The sequence below is a fragment of the Typopeltis vanoorti genome, chromosome 12 (genome assembly GCF_054136105.1).
Source record: "Typopeltis vanoorti isolate ZY-2024b chromosome 12, IOZ_Tvanoo_1.0, whole genome shotgun sequence".
Lineage (NCBI taxonomy): Eukaryota > Metazoa > Arthropoda > Arachnida > Uropygi > Thelyphonidae > Typopeltis > Typopeltis vanoorti.
The window spans coordinates 103,296,889-103,319,051 of record NC_143560.1 but is presented as its reverse complement, the minus strand read 5'-3'; the positions used below and the strand labels follow the sequence as shown (position 1 = coordinate 103,319,051).

At 34.1% G+C, this 22,163-nt stretch overlaps 1 protein-coding gene across 2 annotated transcripts in view; it reads right to left on the bottom strand.

The window, feature by feature from the left end:
- The window catches only part of l(2)34Fd (nucleolar protein 10 lethal (2) 34Fd), a 238,401-nt gene that overhangs the window by 10,013 nt on the left and 206,225 nt on the right, over positions 1-22,163 (bottom strand). For both annotated transcript variants that reach the window (XM_090401368.1, XM_090401370.1), the window contains exons 15-17: positions 19,470-19,568; positions 11,758-11,832; positions 5,277-5,438 (exon numbers count right to left, since the gene is read on the bottom strand). In XM_090401368.1, coding sequence (XP_090257494.1) covers positions 5,277-5,438; positions 11,758-11,832; positions 19,470-19,568 — 336 coding nt within the window. The remainder of the gene's footprint in view (positions 1-5,276; positions 5,439-11,757; positions 11,833-19,469; positions 19,569-22,163) is intronic.

The window sequence follows — 22,163 nt, the reverse complement described above, 5'->3', positions numbered from 1 at the left end:
CTTCAGAATAATACAAATGAATTTTTTCAACCCATCCTCGATTTAATGTATTTGACCCAGGCACCTATTAAGATCAAATAAGGTAGTCAATACTTTTGATACATTGCTTCTCTGTCAATGTATTTGAGGGGTTCCCTGAGTTTTGGGAAGGGAAAACCCCACCACCTCCAAATAAGACTTGCCAGTTCACTTTTGTTAAAATGCTTATTCCTAGCTGTTTTCATTTTCCAATGACATTTGTTTCTTTTTATCCAAATAGTATTCTGTTAGCCTATGTTTTTTTATTTATTTTTTATTTATTTATTTTTTTTTAACCAAGGTGTAGGACTTTACATTTTAAGTTCTTAATGAATGCCACAACCTTCCCCACACTGGTGCATGTGTAAATCTAGACATTAAACTTAGATGTTGAAACTACTTCTAGCATCTAATTCTTATAACACTATAATATATAACAAATTAAGTTGAAAAGATTTATAATATAATAGCAACAATTTAAGTTTGTTTCAGCAGGAATTGCCATTAACAACCATGTTGTAATTTGTTATAATTTTCTTGACATCTGAATGTCATTATAGGTCACCCTTAACAACAGACTTCATTATTTGACTTATTACAGGTAATCCTTACTGGCTGGTCTCATATGGATGTGGCAGGATTTTTTCTGCCTGCAAAACAAGCAAACTGGCCATTAGAATACACACGATTAACAGACAAAATACACTGGCCTAACAGCCTGAGTTGCTTCAGTCAGTAAGGATCCAAATCAACTAACATGAACCTTACCAGAAAATGCCACTATAGCAAACTACAAATAAGGCACGGCATTATTCTAAATAAATTCATTATAATAAGTTACCTATTATACAAACTATTCCTGTGGTTCTTATGAGTTTTCTATAATGAAGTTAGCTGTACCTTAGTTATCCATTTCATTTCTGATTTCGCTTCCTTTAAAGACTGGGTAACATTTTCCTGTCTCTGTTCAATGTGAATGTCCCTTAACTCAATGCAGCCTTCATTATTAAAATGAACATTAAAGTCTGAAATCCCTTTCTTTGTTTAGAAAGAGATAGTCAAACTTTTTTGTCATGGAATCTTATTCAATTTTTCTCATATTTTCACCCATCTAAAGAATTCACGGATACCCCTAATCATGTTGTCTTATCCCATAAGCTAGTATGTAAGATATGATCTACTCACTCTTGGGGAGATGGCTATATGAAATATCTCCATACAGCACCAGTATTTGATACATGACAAGTAAATATATATAGTGGATGAAATATCTGCCTTGCTTCTTCCCTGTCTATATCTGTAAAACTGCTCCTGTTAGTAAATCTTATGCTTTACGTTCCCACACCCATACATTTAAAATTTTCTTTCTATTCAACTTTCATATCATGAATCATCGCATCAATGAATCAGAAAATCACATGCGCCTTCTATCAAATACAAGATCAGATATCATGAAACACTCGAGGAACAACTACGAAGAGATAAGTTTAAAAGTCTCATTACAAACACCATTATAATTATCATGATGACGTGAATCTCCCCATTGTTTATAATTTAAGTTAATGATGAAACTGTAAACTGTAATGCTAATTATAGCTATATTAGCATTACAATTATTTCTAATTTCATTTTCATATTAAGCTCATCACATTCATACACACACTGTGTATATGAATCAAAATAATGTTTTTCACTTCAGGGCAATAATTACAGCACTAGTTGTCATTAATTAAAGCAAAGGTAATAGCATAAGTTATATTTCAAAAACTTGAAAGTTTTAACTAGATACTATTACTTTGTAATTTATTTTTTATCATTTACATCCTCTTTCACTGCTGATCAGAGACTGAGAAAAGACCAGATTCATTTTGTAAATGTCAGCATCCAGCAATGCTAACACCATTCCTGGATGCTGACAATGTCAAGTTCTTTCCTAATATTCTTGTTTTTAATATGATATTGTCATTGATGCCATCTGTTCATGCCTCAAATCTTTCTCAGAACTCTCATATCTGTGGTTGCTAGTCTTTAGTCGAGTGTTTTACTTCTGACCCTGCTCTCAGATCCAAAAGTTAAAACTGGTTTGAACACTGTCTTGTATACAGCTAATTTAGTGTTTTGACTAATTTCTCTCTTATTCCATATAAGTTTATTCAGTTGACTTCCTACCATACCAGCTTTGTTGATTCTATTGTCTATTTCCATATTTAATTTACCATCTTCACTAAAAATCGTGCCTAAGTAGCTGAAATGTTTTATTTGTTCCACAAGTTCTCCGTTCAAAACACAGTTGACATTTTCAATGATTCCACCCAATTTTCTTGTCTTTGTCTTTTTATTACTGACCTTCATACCATATCTATTACAACAGTTATTCAATTTAGTCAGAGAATCTTGCAGACTTGTAGCGAATTTATTTAGAAGTATAACATCATCCGCATAAAGCAAAGAACTGACATTAACATCTCCAATTTTGATATCATGTTTAATACCACTTTCCTTCATAACGTGATCCATATAGATAATGAATAACACAGGGGATAATGTACATCCTTGTCTCACACCAGATTTAACATTAAACCATCTTCCTGTACTTCCTTCAATTCTAACTGCTGACTTACAACTCAAATACAGATTAAGTATTGCTTGATATAATGCCCCATTGACACCATATAACTGTAGCGTATTGAATAGCTTCTCTCTTGGCACCTTGACATATGCCTTTTCCAGATCTACAAAACTTAAATACAGATCTTTGTTATATTCCCATCCTTTCTCGACTATTTGTCGTAAAGTGAAGATCTGATCCTGACAGCCTCTATTTGGCCTGAATCCAGCTTGTTCTTCCACAATTCTTCTCAAGTATACTTGCATAGATCTTGCCAGGAACACTCAGTAGGGAAATACCTCTGTAATTCTCACATTCAGTTTTATTTCCCTTTTTATATATGGGTACTATGAGAGCTCTACTCCAATCATCAGGAATTTGTCCCTCTGTTTAGGCTTTCTGAACTATGCAGTGCAGCCACTGTAAGACTTTTATATCACCATACTTCAGCATTTCTGGTCGAATATCATCTATTCGACCAGAAATCGACTCCTGCTGCCTTTCCACATATCAAGCCTTTGATGGGTTTTTCTACTTCAAGTATGGATATGTATTCCTGACTGTATGCCTGTTGAATATTTTTTTACCACTGTGCTATTACTGCTTGTTTCATTTTGCAATTTTTCGAAGCAATTACTCCATACTTCAAGGATATCTTTTTCTCCGGTTTTCATGCCACCTTTATCATCTCCAACTCCTTTTACAGCACTCTTTCCTCCATTTTTAAGCTTCTTCAACAACCTCCAGAAAATCTTACCACCTTCTTGATATTTATTTTCTAAGTTCTTGCCAAAGTCCTACCATGACTTTTGTTTAGCTAATTTTACACAGTGTTTAGCTTTCTTACATTTGTCTCTGTATTCTCTAAGAGCAAGCTGACTTATTTGCCAGGAACTTTTGATATGCTTTCTTCTTTTCCTTCACTGTCTCTTTAACCATGGAGTTCTGATTTTTCTATATTTGCAGACAACCTCACCACATGCCTCTCTGGCTGAATTAATCAAGGTTTTCCTGCTCAAGACTAAATAGTGATCGCTTCCAATTTCAAATCCTCTGTACACTCTGGTGTCCTGCACTGGGAGAAAACATCACTATCAACAGTAACATAGTCAATGAGACTTTTCTTATTCATTGCCTCTTCTCTCCATGTGAATTTGTGCACATTTTTATGTTGGAACATGGTGTTTAATAATCAGTCCATGTCCTGAACAGAAATCCAACAGGTATTTTCCATTATTATTAGCTTTGCTCTTTTCTACAAATTTTCCCAAAATATTTTTGTATGTCTGACAATCACTTCCTACTCTGCCATTTAGATCCCCAACAAGGATCAACTTTTCCTTTTTCATTGTCAGTAGCTTTCTCTAGAGCCTCAAAAAATTCCTCTATTTCTCCTTAGTAGAGCCTTCTGTGGGACCACATGTACAAATAAGTCTCATTGTCCAGTTCCCCATTCTGATATTTGCCCATATCACTCTACTTGAGACTGCCTGCCATTCAAGAATATTAGTCTCGTATTTTGTGTGGAATACTCTGGCTACTCCTTCTTTTCCTTGATTGTCATTGCCTGAATATAACGTTTTGTATTTTTTGCTCAGAAAGATCTCACCAGCTTTTGTCTTTTTTGTTTCAGTCGCCCTTATTATGTCGATCTGGTACTTATCTAATTCCTCAGCTAGCTCCATTTCTTTGCCATTCAGGCTTCTTATGTTGATAGTACCGGATCGACATAAGAAGATTTGTTCCAGTAGCTGACTTTTTGCTGTTTGCCCTGGTTCCCTGGCGAAAACAATGGGGGGGGGGGGGGGGGCTTGTTTAACTGGGCGACAACCCAGAAGGCATGAAATTTTGTCATGTTGTACCATCACCTTGTATATTCGTTTAAGCCAATAATACAATTGGTCAACTAAATCTCAAATTGCTAGCCCATCCTCATTCGTTCAGTATCCAGGTAGATACCCAACAGGGTGCACCACGAGATGGTGAGGATTGGACATTAGGTCAGAAGCCCTGGTCGGTTCTCCACTTTCCTTTAAAGGCTATGTGGAGGTCTCCTTTCAGTTATATAGCTTTGACCCTTAAGCACCCAAAAAAAAAATCCTTACCAGACTAAATCAAAGGCTATTTGCCTAATATATCATCGCCGCCTGGCCGAGATAACTGGAATACTGAAATCTATGCTTCCAAGTTTGATACAACAGCACGATAAACTGTGAGAAGAACAGACATGCCATGGAAAACAGGGAACATCCAAAAATGGAAGCATGAAGGCAAGGATCCTGACACTGAGGACACCCAAAATCAGTGGTTCTCCCTTATAAATGGATGAGGAGTGCATGTAAGTGGTCCTATGATGGGTCATGATGATTTTGAACAGGATTATATTGAATGACTTTAAGGGCAACAGATCATTGTCATTGCTGATACTGAGACAATGAGAGAAATTTAAATATGTTTCACTATCATAATTAATTTGAGTAAATATTTGTTGCTCAGTGAATTGCTAGTTTGTCTTTTTTTATCTTTTTCATTATTATCATGAAACTCTATAATTGGGGCAGCCACTTAATTGGGTCAAAATGTTCTAGTTCTGATGTGTTCCAATTAACTGGAATCTACTGTACACACACACACACACCATGTTACTTACCTCTACAACTTGAAATTTCTCTAATACAGTTATCTTTTTTGGTTTGGATTTTTCTATAACAGGATTAAGTAATCTATATTCCTCACAAGTTGGGTCAATTTGAAAGTCTGGATTGTGAAATAGGGCTGTGAATCGGCTATCATGAAGAATACTGGCTGTTTTCTGAAATTTAAAAAGTCAGATTTAGAAATTTATATGTGCATATATCTTGCAAAATTATTATGCTCGTAGTATGTAAACACAAATTACATATAAATTTATAGAAGATTTTGGGGAAACATATTATCAATCTTATTATATGTTGCAACAAAAGCAAATTTACTACATACTATAATAAAAATTCGGTTTTGTGAAATCTCAATACACTATAAACAAGTTGCATTGTTCAAGTGATTTTGTCATTTGTTGAATGGTTGTTTACCTACTTCAACAATTTCCTAAGAAAACATCTTATATGTAGAAAAAAAGTGAGCCAAGCACCAAGGAAATAGGAAGGTGGCACAATTCAGAAGAAGATAATTGGCTGGAAATATTATTTTAATTTGCTGAGAATTTAAATGTCTCCCTAAAAGTTCAGTAATACAATAGCAGCAGCAACATGTTACTAATTTATATAGATAACATTAGGACATCATGAAAAATTATATTTTAGATCAGATGGTGCTACAGAAGAGCTCGGGAAATCTCATGGACAGATTACGTGACAAATACTGATGTCCTACAGAGAATGAGAACACAGAGATCTTTATTACAGGAAATGATCCAGAGAAAGATGAGATTGGCAGGACATGTACTGAGAGGTTCAGCAGGACAGAGGATAGTAACAGTTTTAGGAAAAATATGGGAAAAGGATCAATAGGTAAAAAACGAAGGACATGGCTTGAAGATATAAGATCATGGACAAGATCACATGGCTATGTAGAAACAAAAAGGAAAACCACCAACAGAGAGAGAATTGGAAGGACATGGTGCTGCATCCTCTCACTGAGGAAGCTACATGATGAAGATGAAGATAACTTATGTGAAAGATAACAATGGTTTTTTAAAGACAATGAAATGAAGCATATAATATGCACTAATATGAGATGTCTCATTGGTATTTTTTATATTCTTTAGAGAATAAGACTACCATCATTACTGAAATTAACAACTGAGCATTGTTTTCCCCTTTTCAATTCTAATGAACAGTAACCATAGAAATACAAAAATGCAAGCAGTAGCAACTGAAAATGAAATATGCATTGATTCAAAGATGTGATATTAGCCAACATGATTGTTTTTCTTTGTGAGAGAAAGTTTTTAGGGAACTATTGGAAAACCATCCCAAATGTAAAAACAGTTGGGGATAGTTCTTCAGATGTCAACAGTTTGGTGGTTTTGCAATCTGTACAGAGTTAATGGTTGTTCCAAGGAAAAGTAACACTTTGTGCAAAAAGGAAAGCCCTGATTTCTTACATGCTGAGAAAGCAATGTCTGTAATACCTGTCAAGAAAAACTGGCAGTTAAAATCATCCTCAAAAGAAAGACTGCCAGAATCACACTGGAAAATGATGTGGAAATCAGAATTCAGGTTCATAGAGGTAGATATATTACCTTTATGTAATTTATATACATCAATGTTTGTCAAATGGGAAGAAGAAAAGTGTATGTATCAGCAAAAATGTGGATTTGATTTGATTAACTGAAGAAGTTTAATAATATACAGAAGGGAGAGAGCAGATAAGAAACTTCTCTGCTTATTAGTTGGGAGATTTCCAAGCAGTACAGAAACAGACTATTCATGGATCACTTTAAAAAGAACTTCAGTGACGACAGCAAATGGATGAAATAGTTTGGTACCTGTTATGGGAATATGTTAAATATGGGCTCATTTCTAAGCTGCATGACTGAAAGGAGAGTATATATTTAAAAAAAAAAAGCTATTTAAACCAAGAGTGTTTCTTTTTTCTCTCATCTAGTTTGGACAAGCTTCTCCTGAATTATGTCTGGTGAAAAATTAAAGAAAGCATTCAACGAAAGAATGTGAGGAAAAGTAAAAAGCAGGCTGCATCTATGGGTAAATTGCAACAGAACCACATTTAAGTGCCAAAGAGCAGCAGGGTTGACGAAAAGTTATGCCAATAGTTCTGACAAGAGATCAGAAAGCATGGCTGATACATATGAATTCCACATAAAAAAAAAAAAAAAAAAAATTGTAAACCCACATAGTACTAATATTACTATTAGTACTATGGATGGGGACTAAGGGCAAGGTGATGCAGAAACTATGCCAGAGAAAGAACACAGTACTTTTATAAGTTCAGTCAATAATAAGTGGGTGGTTTCATACTATGAATGATGATATTCACCATCCACAGTATTAAGAGTGAAAATTTAAATTGAAATAAGAATGAATATTTCTATGCTTAAGAAATGTTTCAGTAGTATATTCAGTGTAAATGATTGAATCAAAAGGATGAAAAGAAAACAATAATCCAACAAAGAGGCATTGAATAATCAAAATATTCATTCCACATATTCTCATAATGCCAGACAATATATCAATGAGAATGGCTGTGCGAGTATTGCTAATGAACAAAGAACAATATCAGGTTGTAATGATTAAAATTGTCCAGAGGACAAACATCTACAGTATATCCAGAAGGATAATTGGTGAGGAAGAGATCAAGAGTGTTTGATGTGGTAAGGACAATGGGAATGAGAAATCCCTTAGCATTTAAATCACAAAAAGGAAAGCCAGTTGAAACTGTGAATAAAAAAATCAATATTAACAAAAGGAAATGAAATAGTTTAGAAAGGCATTTCCCAAACCTTATATATCTGGGAACCAGTTTCTCTTCCCTCCTAACCATTATGTATACATAATAGTTGGGGTGGGTGGGGGAGGTGGAGATGCATGATATATGTAAGTATGTAATCTGCTGAAATAAAAAAAGTAATTTGTTACTACTAACAAAAGTAAATTAACTTCAATCAGTCTGTATTGTACTTTTTCATTCTCTCAGCCTATACCAAAGCCCACCAAATGCAACATAATAACTATCAATAAATCTAAATATGATTTTGAAATAGCTTAATGCAGAAAAACCATCTCTCATAAAAATCACAGCTATGTCAACTAATCCCTTACAAAGGCAACAGAGTTCTTATGTACTTCTATCTCATCCTTATCTAGATAGCATTAGAACAGCACTTAAACACAAAGCTGACTGTGTGGCCAACTCCTAAATAGATAAGAAGGACAAATTATCTCCAATCATAACAGAAATAGAGCAATAAAAGCTTCCTATAGCCAGAAATATATCAGAATAATCAAAAATAATCTAGTCACTAAAAAGGAGTTTGATACAAATGGTACCCAAAGAGTACTCAAATGTTGTGCTTCAAAACTAAAACCCGTTTGAAACCTTATCTCTACAATCATTTATGATCTACAAGAAAATGCTGGCCTATACTCAACTCATTCCAAGACGGAAAATGCCATTAAACTATTTATCCATCGCCTTCATCTCAGTCCTCTGTATTAATAAAAAAAAAAAAAAAAGGAGAACATCATTAACCATCAACTTCTTCACTATTTAGAGAACACCACCATCTAAATGACCACTAGTACAGATTCACTACTCTAGATTCATTAGTACTTCTTGCAAACATCATCCACTTCATGATGTGAGCTATGGAAAGGTTCAGAAAAATCATTGTGTTGTTGCACACGGCAGGTACTTATAGGGACTGACACAGAGGGCTGCTACATTATGGTCTGCCTCCCACCCTTTGTAAATATTTGCTTAATGTTGAAGTTTATATGATAATTATGACTCATATTACACAGATGAGATAATAACTAAAATAATTTATTTATTATTTCCTATAGTTTTCCAAAATCAAACTAGTATCAATAGACAAGTAAATATAAGTGATGGAGACGCTATGAGTAAGTGAGAACTAAGGTAAAAGCAAAGCTTAAAGGTGATGTTATGAAATGGCATAATCATCAGAGTATACCAATTCTTTTCTGTTATCATAATCACACTGTTTGGAGGGAAGATAGTGGTGTGACTGTTAGTAGATCTATCTACTTGTGTGTGTTTCCTGCAGACACAGTAAAAATCATTCACTAAGTTGATGATGGAATCAGGTTGTCTAGGAAAGTGCATATGTTCCTTTTTTGAAGTAAACTGGATCTCAGAATGGTGGCTGTTGAAATGTGTTAGACTAGGTGTTCAATGTGTCATGGCCATGTGGCCAAGGGAGAATACAATGTCAGCATAGTGACTGAATGGTGTTTCTGTGGGACAGAGTTCTATTCAAACATATCTACAAAGAAGTAAGCTATAGAGTGAAAGTAGGGAACCCATGGTTGCATATATCCTATATTTGTTTGTAAATTTTCCCTTGTCAAACAAAACAGCTCAAGTTCATAATGAATTAAAACATGCTATAATAGAAGGAAATTCAACTTGAATTAGACCCAAATGTTCTCGTGGTTAGCCTAGTGGCTATGCGCTTCGCAACCATATGCCTGGGGAAGGAGTGTCCTAGGTTCGATTCCTGTCGGTGACGTGAGGAGCTGAAGGATCTTCCTCAGCCATAGCCAAGTTAGCCAATCTTGGGCGTGGACAGCAGGGTTTTTTCCCCAGTTTATTCTGGGGTTTTTCATCCCGCAAAGCAGGCAAACTGGCCTTGAGAACTCAACACTACAGGCCATAGGATACACCGGGGCATAAGGCTGACCACCTTATCCTGTAAATGGAGTGAGGTCCGATGATCAATGGACCCTCGACACCGCAAGGTAAAAGAGGGTATAAGGAAGACGAGATGAGATGATGTTCTTAAATGGAATGTTGGAAAATAATAAGGAGATGGTCAGTACTGTGACAATTGAGGTTTTCTATATTACATTTCAAGTGGGCAAAGTGGAGATGAAGTTCATCACTTGGTGTGAGACCAATGCCTTGCTTATTGGAGGCCTGAAGTGGCTTGAAAAAGTTATGTTTGGTCTCTAGAGCAGGGTTTCTGGACTATGTAAAAATAAATAAAAAATTACAAAAAATATATGAAACTGATAAAAATAAATAAGAAAAAAATCCTTAGCCCACCCACCATACAGATGTACTATATGTTTACTAATAACCTTTCATGGGTGGGAACCACAAAAAATGTTCTTAATGTGTGATGAGGTGTTGCCAGTTGTCTGGAAGAGCACTTTCGCTGGCTAAATGTATGGCCAATTTGACTTTGGTGGTTATTATTATCATCTGCATGTGAAAAGATAGTAACTAAAACAAAAGCAGAAGTAAAAATTACAATGCAGAATATTAATGTTATGATACAAAACAAACTCATTAAAACTACTTTATAAGCTGATAGGTAAAAAAGGTGAATATTATTATTATTATGTAATACCTCCAGGGAGTCCAAAGACTCATCAAGGGAGGGCACCTACTCTACAGCTCTCCGTCTCCACCACTCCACCAACCACAACTACCTTCATTATCTACACCAATGTCATCTACCATTGACCACCACCACTAGTATTTTCACAGACAATCACAAACTTCCATGGCGGGATTTCAACCCGCAGCCTTTTGGCTGGAGAGAAGATATGCTAACCACTCAGCCAACCAGGCTGGCAAATCCTTGCAAAAGGAAAGCATTTTTTCTAGAGATATTTAATACTGTACTAGTGCTCATATGATATCATGGAAGAGTAGGGAAAAGAATAGTCCTGGTATTTAAAGAATTCTATAATTACCTAGACAAAGCCCTTTGGTTGGAAAGACCTGACTTCGATTCCCAAGTGACGTGAGGAACCTTTATCTGGTCTCTTTCGACTAAAGGTGAGTTAACCAGTCTCATATGGTAACACTCAGGTTTTTCAACCCTCAAAACAGACAACCAGTCCCATGAACACACAGTTACAGTCATAAAATATACTACAGCAAGGAAGGCAACAAGAAACCGCTTGCTCATAATCATCTTCCTAGTATAGTAGCGTATAGCTATCCCCACCAGCCGTGTGGCTGAGGGAACAGGAGAGGATGGGATAACTACATATCCTGTAATAAGGATTGATTAAGCACAAAACACATGGCTCACTCCCCTCTCTTTCAATGAAATGTCACTCACTTTCTAATGGTATAACAGTCACAAAAGGAGCTATAATAACTGAGTACTGATTATTGCTGTGAGTATAACATCTATAGTCCATAATTATTCATGAACCAAATTAAATTTAGCTTTTTTTTTGTAGTTAGTAGTAGTAAACATAAGTCTAATAAACAATATAGTTATGTAAAATTCTCTTATAACTGGATTGCATGATTCAAGACAAGAGATAATTTTTTAAGTGATCCTTGTAGATATTACTGAACAGAATACTTTAGATAGAAGAGAGAAATGCACTTCCAATTAACTAAGTTTAAAATAGATATTTACATGAAATGTGATATTTAAATATACTGATGTGCAGAAGCAATACCTTTTGTTTCACTTTAATTTCCATTTCCTTTTCATGCAACTTAATGGCAAGTTCCTTATTCACTTTAGGTAATCTCTGAAAGCAAATAGAACATAAAAAAGTATAATATTCCAAATTGATTATTATAATTAATTTATAATAAATTAAGATGGTTTGTATAAATCAAATGATATGAATAACAAATCTGACAAGTTCATTTTATCACAATTTTTAGAAAGCATATATCCATAATGGTATAGCCATGATAAATAAAAACTTGAAAGGCAGAATGGTTTCTTATATAGCAGTTTACAGCACAATTTCTGTATCTCAAGGTCCGATTTCAATTATTTTGTTATCAAACAACTTGGAAACCAGCGTGGTTTTAAAAAAGATAGTAGCATACTATTTTCACATAAAAACAATTGATGAAAAGATGATGTGAAATACATCCATGATATACACAATATTTGAATCTTGCCTTCTCTAAAACCTGTCCTGTTATATTCATAGCAAAATAACTACACCTGACTACAAGTATGATAATCATTGTCCCTACTTTTGAACAGAGCATCTGTAGATCAGTTGATAATGAACGATGATGCCCTCTGGCTGGAAAGATCTGGGTTTGAATTTTGTCTAGGATAAGAACTATTATAAGGTTCTTATTTTTAGAGGAACCTGTGGCATAGTATAATTATTAAAGAACACGGACGTCCACAGTAATAACTTTTAATTAATAAATAAGGTACAGATATTTCATACTAAAACTAATAGTACATCTTCAATGTTACAAACAGATAGGAATGGAATACAAGTAACGAACATTTGGTGGATCACCTATTAAAATACATTGTTCTCGTGAGCTGGGAAATGAAAGAAATTAATAATAAATAAATATTTAAGATAATTCGTTTTTTTGAATGATTACATAAAATAAAAGTCTCCCAGATCTTCGAGAGCGAGAGAGAATCATTTCGATTTAAATTCGGTCAGTGTAAAATAGCTTTATTCCACTGGATATTATGGGTAGTGGTAATACTGTGTTGTGCTAGACCAGACTTCTGAGGCTTGTTGTAATCAATATAATATTGATGTTCTTTAATTCTTTTTTCCACAGAATGGCCAGTTTGTTCAAAATAAGAAACATCGCATTCACATGATATTTGGTGAACGCCAGCCAAAGATAGAGATGACAGTTTATCTTTTGTAGAAGGCAATAAGGAAGAAATTTTGTTGATAGATATATATGTGGGAATCAATTGGTACTTTTTTAAAATTCTACCTATAGGTTCTGAGATTCCTGGAATGTAGGGGATTGGAACTCTGCAGACTGTTGAAGAAACCTTAGGTAATGGAACATAAGATTCAATTACCTGTTGGATTTGATTAGGGTGGTAATTATTAGATTCCATTAACTTTTTAATAATGGAAAGTTCTTGTAAGATTTCTGGAGAAGAGCAAACTTTATGTGCTCTGTTAATTAGAGATTTAAGAATGCCAAATTTTTGAGATGTGTGGTGAGCAGACTTTTTATGAATATATCTGCCAGTAAATGTGGGTTTTCGAAAGACGCTTGTTGATAGGGTACCAGAAGAAGTTCGAGAAAGCAGGATGTCCAAAAATGGTAAAGTACCAGAATTTTCCTTTTCCATGGTGAATTGGATACGAGGGTGAAGGCTATTTATCTGTTGTAGAAAAGTGGAAAGCTCATCTTCAGTATGTGACCAAATGGCAAACACATCATCGACATAACGATACCAAACAGATGGCTGAGGGTGAATGGATGAAAACATAGTCTCTTCGAATTGTTTCAAAAAATAGTTAGCCAAAGGTGGAGACAAAGGGCTACCAATGGCAGTACTCTCAACTTGTTTTTTCAACTAAAATAACCTGAATAGATAACAAATTCAAGGATCTACAAATCAAAGAGTGAGTTGCTAGTTGGTTTCGACATGTATCTCTGTTTACCAATATTCCATTAGCCGACACAATCAAATTATTATATGAAGATTACCCTCCAGATATCACAAAGATTTCTGAATTTGTAATCTATTCAGGTTATTTTAGTTGAAAAAACAAGTTCTACAAACAAGTTGAGGGTACTGCCATGGGTAGCCCTTTATCTAAACCTTTGGCTAACTATTTTTTGAAACAATTCGAAGAAACTATGTTTTCATCCATTCACCTTCAGCCATCTCTTTGGTATCGTTATGTCGATGATGTGTTTGCCATTTGGTCACATACTGAAGATGAGCTTTCTACAACAGATAAATAGCCTTCACCCTCGTATCCAATTCGCCATGGAAAAGGAAAATTCTGGTACTTTACCATTTTGGACATCCTGCTTACTCGAACTTCTTCTGGTACCTTATCTACAAGCGTCTTTCAAAAACCCACATTTACTGGCATATATATTCATAAAAAGTCTGCTCACCACACATCTCAAAAATTTGGCATTCTTAAATCTCTAATTAATAGAGCACATAAAGTTTGCTCTTCTCCAGAAATCTTACAACAAGAACTTTCCATTATTAAAAAGTTAATGGAATCTAATAATTACCACCCTAATCAAATTCAACAGATAACTGAACCTTATGTTCCAATCCCCTACATTCCAGAAATCTCAGAACCTACAGGTAGAATTTTAAAAAAGTACCAATTGATTCCCACGTATATTCACATCAACAAAATTTCTTCCTTATTACCTTCTACGAAAGATAAACTGTCATCTCTATCTTTGGCTGGCATTTACCAAATACCATGTGAATGCGATGTTTCTTATTTTGGACAAACTGGCTGTTCTGTGGAAAAAAGAATTAAAGAACATCAATATTATATTGATTACAACAAACTGCAAAAGTCTGGTTTAGCACAGTATTACCACTACTCATAATATCCAGTGGGATAAAGCTATTTTCCTTCATAGATGCAGGTTCAAATATGAACACCTCTTTAAAGAAAGTTGTGAAGTTATTTTACGCTGACGGAATTTAAATCAAAATGATTGTCTCTCTCTATCTCTTGAAGATCTGGGAGACTTTCATTTTATGTAATCATTAAAAAACCAATTATCTTAAATATTAATTATTTATTAATTTCTTTCATTTCCTAGCTCGCGACAACAATGTATTTTAATAGGTGATCCACCGAATGTTCATTACTTGTATTCCATTCCTATCTGTTTGTAACACTGAAGATGAACTATTAGTTTTAGTATGAAATATCTGTACCTTATTTATTAATTAAAATTTATTACTGTGGACTTACATGTTCTTTAATAACTATTATAAGGGCTTTTCACCAGAAGGTACCATTAGTGAAATCAAATGATGAAATTAAAGGGGTTAGCAGACCAAATGAATATTTAATAACACAATGAGAAGGAATGCAAACTGAATTCACTACGGGATGAAGCAGTCAGTCAGTTTTGATGACATCTGAAAAGATCATTTCACAAATGGAGCTCACCTATGATGTATTCTTAATTCCTTAATTTGGCCAGTTTTTAGTCCAAATTATATGGTGTTATATGTTAAAAATGACATTGTGAAATACATTTTGGTGTAGCAGCTTATTTGTTGTTGCAGAGTACACGCAATGATTTTGATTGCACTGTTGTCTATAACTGCAGTTGCACAACAATTCATAATATCGACTCTCCTGGGTGGGTGAGTGTCATACTGACACTCACCTATGCAAAACAGCATTCACTCTACTGATCAAGAAAGCACATGAAATGTACAGCAGATACAAAAATGCTATTTTTGTATCTGCTGATAACTGAGTATACAAGAGAGTCATTTCACAAGTTCTGCACACTGTTCTGTTATTAACCACCTATTTAACAAAACACAATTATAGGCCTTCAATATAATCTCCATTCTGTCTTATTACTACTGCCCAACATTTGGATAAACCTTGTATTCTTGTCAGCAAACCTTTTTCATTGATATATTTAATAAATTGGGTAGCAGAAACCTTGTCAATAGTGTATCAAGAATATTTCTTAGTGCAAAAGTCAAACTGCAAACATGTGAAGTATGTAGTGCATCAAAATAATTTTACACATGTGAAAATGTTTGGTGCCTTGATTTCTAAGTGTATCATGAACAAATTAGGAAGGAAGAAGGAATTGAGGATATAGCACTACAAAAATTAAATTTCTGGGCATTTTTCTCTGATATGTGAATGAACAGGAAATATGAACTAATCAAAACGCAATATGTTGGCTGTTGGTAAATAAGCAGGTAATGCTTGTGATTATGCTTACTATATCAGAATTTTCAGATTTGGTTTTATTAAAAATCCAACTCTTTAGATGAAGAGAATCCTTAGGAGAAGTTAAGAAGTGTCAGTTTGACTACACAGTATATAGTTTGTACTTAGAATAACTCAGTATGTCTCTCTATATTCCAAAATTGTAGGAGCAATATACTAAGTGGCATTGTGCATCATCTTACACCTGTTTATACTCCTCTGTATTGCTTGTATTCCATAATACCACTTAGTATATTGTTCCTCAGTCTCTTACAATTCCTGTATATATACTTTGATGGGCAAAGAATTCATATCACCTTAATTTGTGATAGGAATTCTACTATCTACAAAATTTAGACCCCTGTTTGCTTAATTTCATCTTTGATAAAATCCTGATCTCTGGACAAGAGTAATTTTATTTTCCCTCTTTATATAGCATAACACTTACCTCTAATAATTTCTTTAACTTCATCCGAGATATTACTTCTATCTTGATTGAAATTATTTTATTTCATCTTTCCAGCCAGAGGGCATTATCATTCATTACCAACTGAGCTACAGATGCTCTATTCAAAAGTAGGGACAACTTAATTTATTTATATTTGTGCAAATTCCAAATTTACTCTATAAGAGAATAAATACCATTCCCATACTTGAGGCAGAATCCCTAGAACTTTTTTAAAAATCCTCATTTCCACTCAGGACAAAATGCCTTCAAATTTCACTAAAGGTAAGAAGAATATGTTCAAGGTTTTTTAATTGAAGCTGTTAGTTCATCTTAGGTAGGGGATAGCAATTTTTAATTCCAGGAAATTCCTGTTTTTTCTCTTTATTTAAAAATTGACATGATGAGAGAGGCACTGTGCGCTAAAATTGACCAGTCACAGTCATTCAGAAAACAGCTGGATTGATTAATTAACCATATGGTATATCCTCAATTTCACAGACTAACTGAGAGGACTATTTAAAAAATCTGTAAATCCAAAAATCCAAACAGTCTATATGAAACCAGAGTTACTTTTGTTTATGCACGAGACTACAAACTTCACCAACATATACACATTCCATTTATTATTCATTGCATACATAACCACAACATAAATTAATGACCACTTTTTATCAAAAGCACAACGATATATAGTCTATTGGAGACTCACAATATATATGTGTATATATATTTAATGATTTCTCTTTAAGCCAAAAAATTATTGTTACAACTTAATTAAGTTTGGTAACAATATCAGATATCACAGAAACATTTATTTACATACTAAACTTTTATATCTTGACAGCCAAGTGCCTAAAGAAAAATTTTCAACTATTCATATTGAGGATATTACTGTATTTTATCAATCTTCATTACTTAACTCTCTCTCTCTCTTTTTTTTTTTAAATGCATGGTGCTTGAGTTCTACATAAAGTTACAGACTACATCATGCCATCCTTAAAATTTCAGAATTGAAATTTTAAAGATGACATTTTCTCAAAAAGAAGAAGTGGCTTAAAAAAAAAAAGGCGATTTGAACTCTACCCCCTTAAGGCTAATGTGGAACTTTCTGTAAGACTAATATGCCAAAATGATGAACTTTTATTACTAGCTGATGATAGAACCTCCATAGCTCAGTTGGTACAGACAGACTTTCAGAAAGACCTCGGGTTCGATGCCTGTTCATGATGTGAGGAACCTTTATCTGGTCTCTTTTGACTAAAGATGAGTTAGCCGGTCTCATACGGAGGTAGAGGGTTTTTTAACCTGGAAACTTGGATTTTTCATCCCTCAGAACAGGCAAACTGCCCTGTGAACACACACATCTACAGTCATATGGGACAGTGGAGGAACAGGGGAGGGAAACCTCATATGAATAAATACACTAGCTGATGGCATATTGTTGGCCAAGTGGATAGTATCTCTGTTATCTCTCTGACCAATAAGTTGTAGTTTCAAATCTCACTACAGTCAGGGATGGCTGTAAACATTCTTTGATGGTAGATGAATTTCAATGTCCAGTGAGAGATTAGCATCCTGCTTATTGGAGATCTGAAGTGACTTGAAAAAGTTCCATGTTTGGTCTCAAGAGCTGGACTGCCAAAGTACATGATTGTTAGCCCACTATGGTACTAATGTAAACACCCACAACCTTTTGTTAATGGGATTCATATAAAAAAAGTGTTGCAATCTATTAGACAAATGTTGGGAAGGATTATATGGAGCAATAAACAATTTTGGTAATTATAAAGCATAATTTACTCTTCATCACTTATAAGGTAGTGAATATTTCATTCAGTATTTTGTGTAAGAAATTCAGATAGAAAATTTTTTTTGATACAATAGCAATGTCATATCCCTTAGTAAGAACATTAAATTCATCATTAGTCAATGGACAGAGAGATAGGTTTATGATCCATTTATCTGTACATTCACTTCTGTGTTTCAGTCTTACTTTCCAGTGTTATATTGGCATCCAAATATATGTCTCACTAAATATATATATATATATATATATATATATATATATATATAAACATTCAGATATACTATCTTCAAATAATGCCACATGCCTAGGTGTTTTCTGGGTAATGGTAACCATTTCCTGATAAGAATAAATCAAATCTTTATTAAGATAAGAAGATATCATGATTCTTAGGTAACCTATGACATTTGTCTTAAAGGTATGATAAAGTGTAGTCTCAGATTCAAATAAAAATGTTGATTCTAATGTGCTATAAAAATCTTCATACTCCTTGTATCAGTGTAAAGCATATATGACTTTCACTGCCTAAAGGAAGTTATGGCTAGTATGCCAGGGGGAAAACATCTATTACTTAACTACAGTAGGCATACACTACATCAAATACCACTATAACAAAATGAAGCATTATAACAAACTACCAAAAGTCCATTAGAACCAATGCTATTTTAAGTTCACTATTATGAACAGTAAAAGCTGAAAATCTTTGCTGCATTGAATTGAACTAGCAAATGATGTCACAATCAAGAGACAAAGGAAATGTTGGGAAATACAATGATGAAAAATCGCAGAAAATATAACATAAGAAAATCACAGGAAGTAAACCAGAAAAATTTAAATCATAGTAAATAAAATATGGTTTTTGCAACCTCTTTTGTTTTATTTCTTATAATTTCTTTGGTTTAGCAGAAATAGAGTGCAGGAAGTAGTATTTTTACCCTAAATTTACTATAGTGAACCTTATGTTATAACCAACTGTCTCTGATCCTTAGGAGTTTTGCTATATCAAGCATCCCCAGTATCAAGACATACAATGAATATCATTTTGAATATTGTAGATATCTCATAAAAACATCAATATTTTGAGGAAATAACAATTATTATGCATAAAAAAAAAAAGATGCAGTAATACTGAATTTCACCATGACAGTACATTTGTAATGGATGCAGAATTATAATATCACTGATGTTATAATAATCATATATTAAATTCTGAAGACTTACATGTATCTTTACTCTGTTTCCTCTGTCTGCCTCAATCTTTTCTCGAATCATCTTTTTACGATATTCATGGTAAGCAAATGGATCAACTATAGCCTTAGCCTAGTTAAAATAATAAAAAAAAAATTGTGAAATTGAATTTAAACTTATTTTAAATTTATATTTAAAATTTTTAAGTTATATATACATTTCATAGCTTTAATTTTAAAGAAATAAAGCATCCATTCTTATTAGCTTGGTAATACTAACAAAACTGCAACATTACTTCATAATGCATCTATCAAATTCAATACTGCTCAAAGACTTCAAGATTGGCTTCAACATAACCAAGCTGAAGTCTTTTAGAAGTTATTTCTATTAAAGATACACAAATTAGATAATCCATCACAGCAATACTTCCAACTCATTCATGCAGTCTAGATTGTTACTGCCCCTACTATTTATATTAATTTTTTATTTTTCACTACACAATAAAAAAAAAACCGTTTTTCTAGAATAGGGAGTAATGAGGAAGTTAAAACATTAATGAAGCACTCATTTAACATCAAATGTATGTTTCATTACTTCCATTATGCACAATACGTTTGGACAATATTCTTTCAGCAATTACAAATCTAATTGGTGCTTATGCAAATAAAATTACTCTTCTAAATTTTCATGGGTGCAATTATTACTAGGAAAAGAAGTAAAATAATGTATATGTCATGAAATTATAGATATTTTGATGATCTTTATTCAAAACACATCCCTAGATAGGAAGAAAGTTAACCATGAAACAACCATTATTGTAAATCTATTATTGTACCTCATTAACTAATAAATGCTTTGTCTCTGATTAATGGCAAGGATTAAGTAGCATGGCACATGTAGTACTCACCCAACAAAAAAAATGGCTAAAGCAGGAAAAATTTAAGGTCATACCATACAAGAATGTTGTGCACTAAGAACTTATATACAAACTAAAATAAAAATATTTTAATTTCATTTTATGAGTCACTACATGGGGTGCTTAAGGGTCAAAGCTGCATAACTAAGAGGAGACCTCCACATAGCCTTTAAAGGAATGCAGAGAACTGACTAGGGCTTCTGACCTAATGTCCAATCCTCACCTTCTCGTGGTGCACCCTGTTGGGTATCTACTCGGATACTGAACGAACGAGGATGGTCTGGCAATTTGAGATTTAGCTGACCAAATTGTATTCTTATTGGCTTAAACGAATATACAAAGTGATGGTACAACATGACAAAATTTCATGCCGGCTGGGGCATAGCCCGGTTAAACAAGGCCCCATTGTTTTCGCCAGGGAACCAGGGTGAACAGTGAAAAGTCAGCTACTGGAACATATCTGAAAACACATCCCAACTCAACATCACCAGAGTTAAAGATCAGTACTATCAACATAAGAAGCCTGAATGGCAAAGAAATGGAGCTAGCTGAGGAATTAGATAAGTACCAGATCGACATAATAGGGGAGACTGAAACAAAAAAGACAAAAGCTGGTGAGATCTTCCTGAGCAATAAATACAAAATGTTATATTCAGGCAATGACAATCAAGGAAAAAAGGAGTAGCCATAGTATTAAACACAAAATACGAGGCTAATCTTCTTGAATGGCAGGCAGTATCAAGTAGAGTGATGTGGGCAAATATCACAATGGGGAACTGGACAATGAGACTTATTTGTGCCTATGGTCCCACAGAAGGTTCTACTAAGGTAGAAGTGGAGGAATTTTTTGAGGCTTTAGAAAAAGCAAACTGACACAATGAAAAAGGAAAATTTGGTCCTTGTTGGGGATCTGAATAGCAGAGTAGAAAATGACTGTCAGACATACAAAAATATTTTGGGAAAATTTGGAGAAAAGAGCAAAGCTAATAATAATGGCAAATACCTGTTGGATTTCTGCTCAGGACATGGACTGGTTATTACTAACACCATGTTCCAACATAAAAATGTGCACAAATTCACATGGAGAGAAGAGGCAAGGAATAAGAAAAGTCTCATTGACTACGTTATTGTTGATAGTGTTGTTTTCTCCCTGGTGCAGGACACCAGAGTGTACAGAGGATTTGAAATTGGAAGCAATCACTATTTAGTCTTGAGCAGGATAAAATTGAATTTCATATTAAAAAGAACAACATGTAAGAAAGTTTTAAAGCAAATAAAAGTTGAGCAGCTCTCAGATGTGAACTGTAGACTAACATATACAAAGATTATTGAAGAAAAAAATGAAAGAGTTTGAGAACTGGAACCAAACCTTGGAGATTCAGTGGCGAGCCCTGAAGAAAACCCTGATTGATTCAGCCAGAGAGGCATGTGGTGAGGTTGTCTGCAAGGATAGAAAAATCAGGACTCCATGGTGGACACAGGAAGTTAAACAGGCAGTGAAGGAAAAGAAGAAAGCATATCAAAAGTTCCTGTCAAATAAGTCAGCTTGTGCTCTTAGAGAATACAGAGACAAATGTATGAAAGCTAAACACTGTGTAAAACTAGCTAAACAAAAGTCATGGGCAGACTTTGGCAAGAACATAGAAATTAAATATCAAGAAGGGGGTGCTTAAGGGTCAAAGCTGTATAACTGAGAGGAGACCTCCACATAGCCTTTAAAGGAATGCAGAGAACCGACCAGGGCTTCTGACCTAATGTCCAATCCTCACCTTCTCGTGGTGCACCCTGTTGGGTATCTACTTTGATACTGA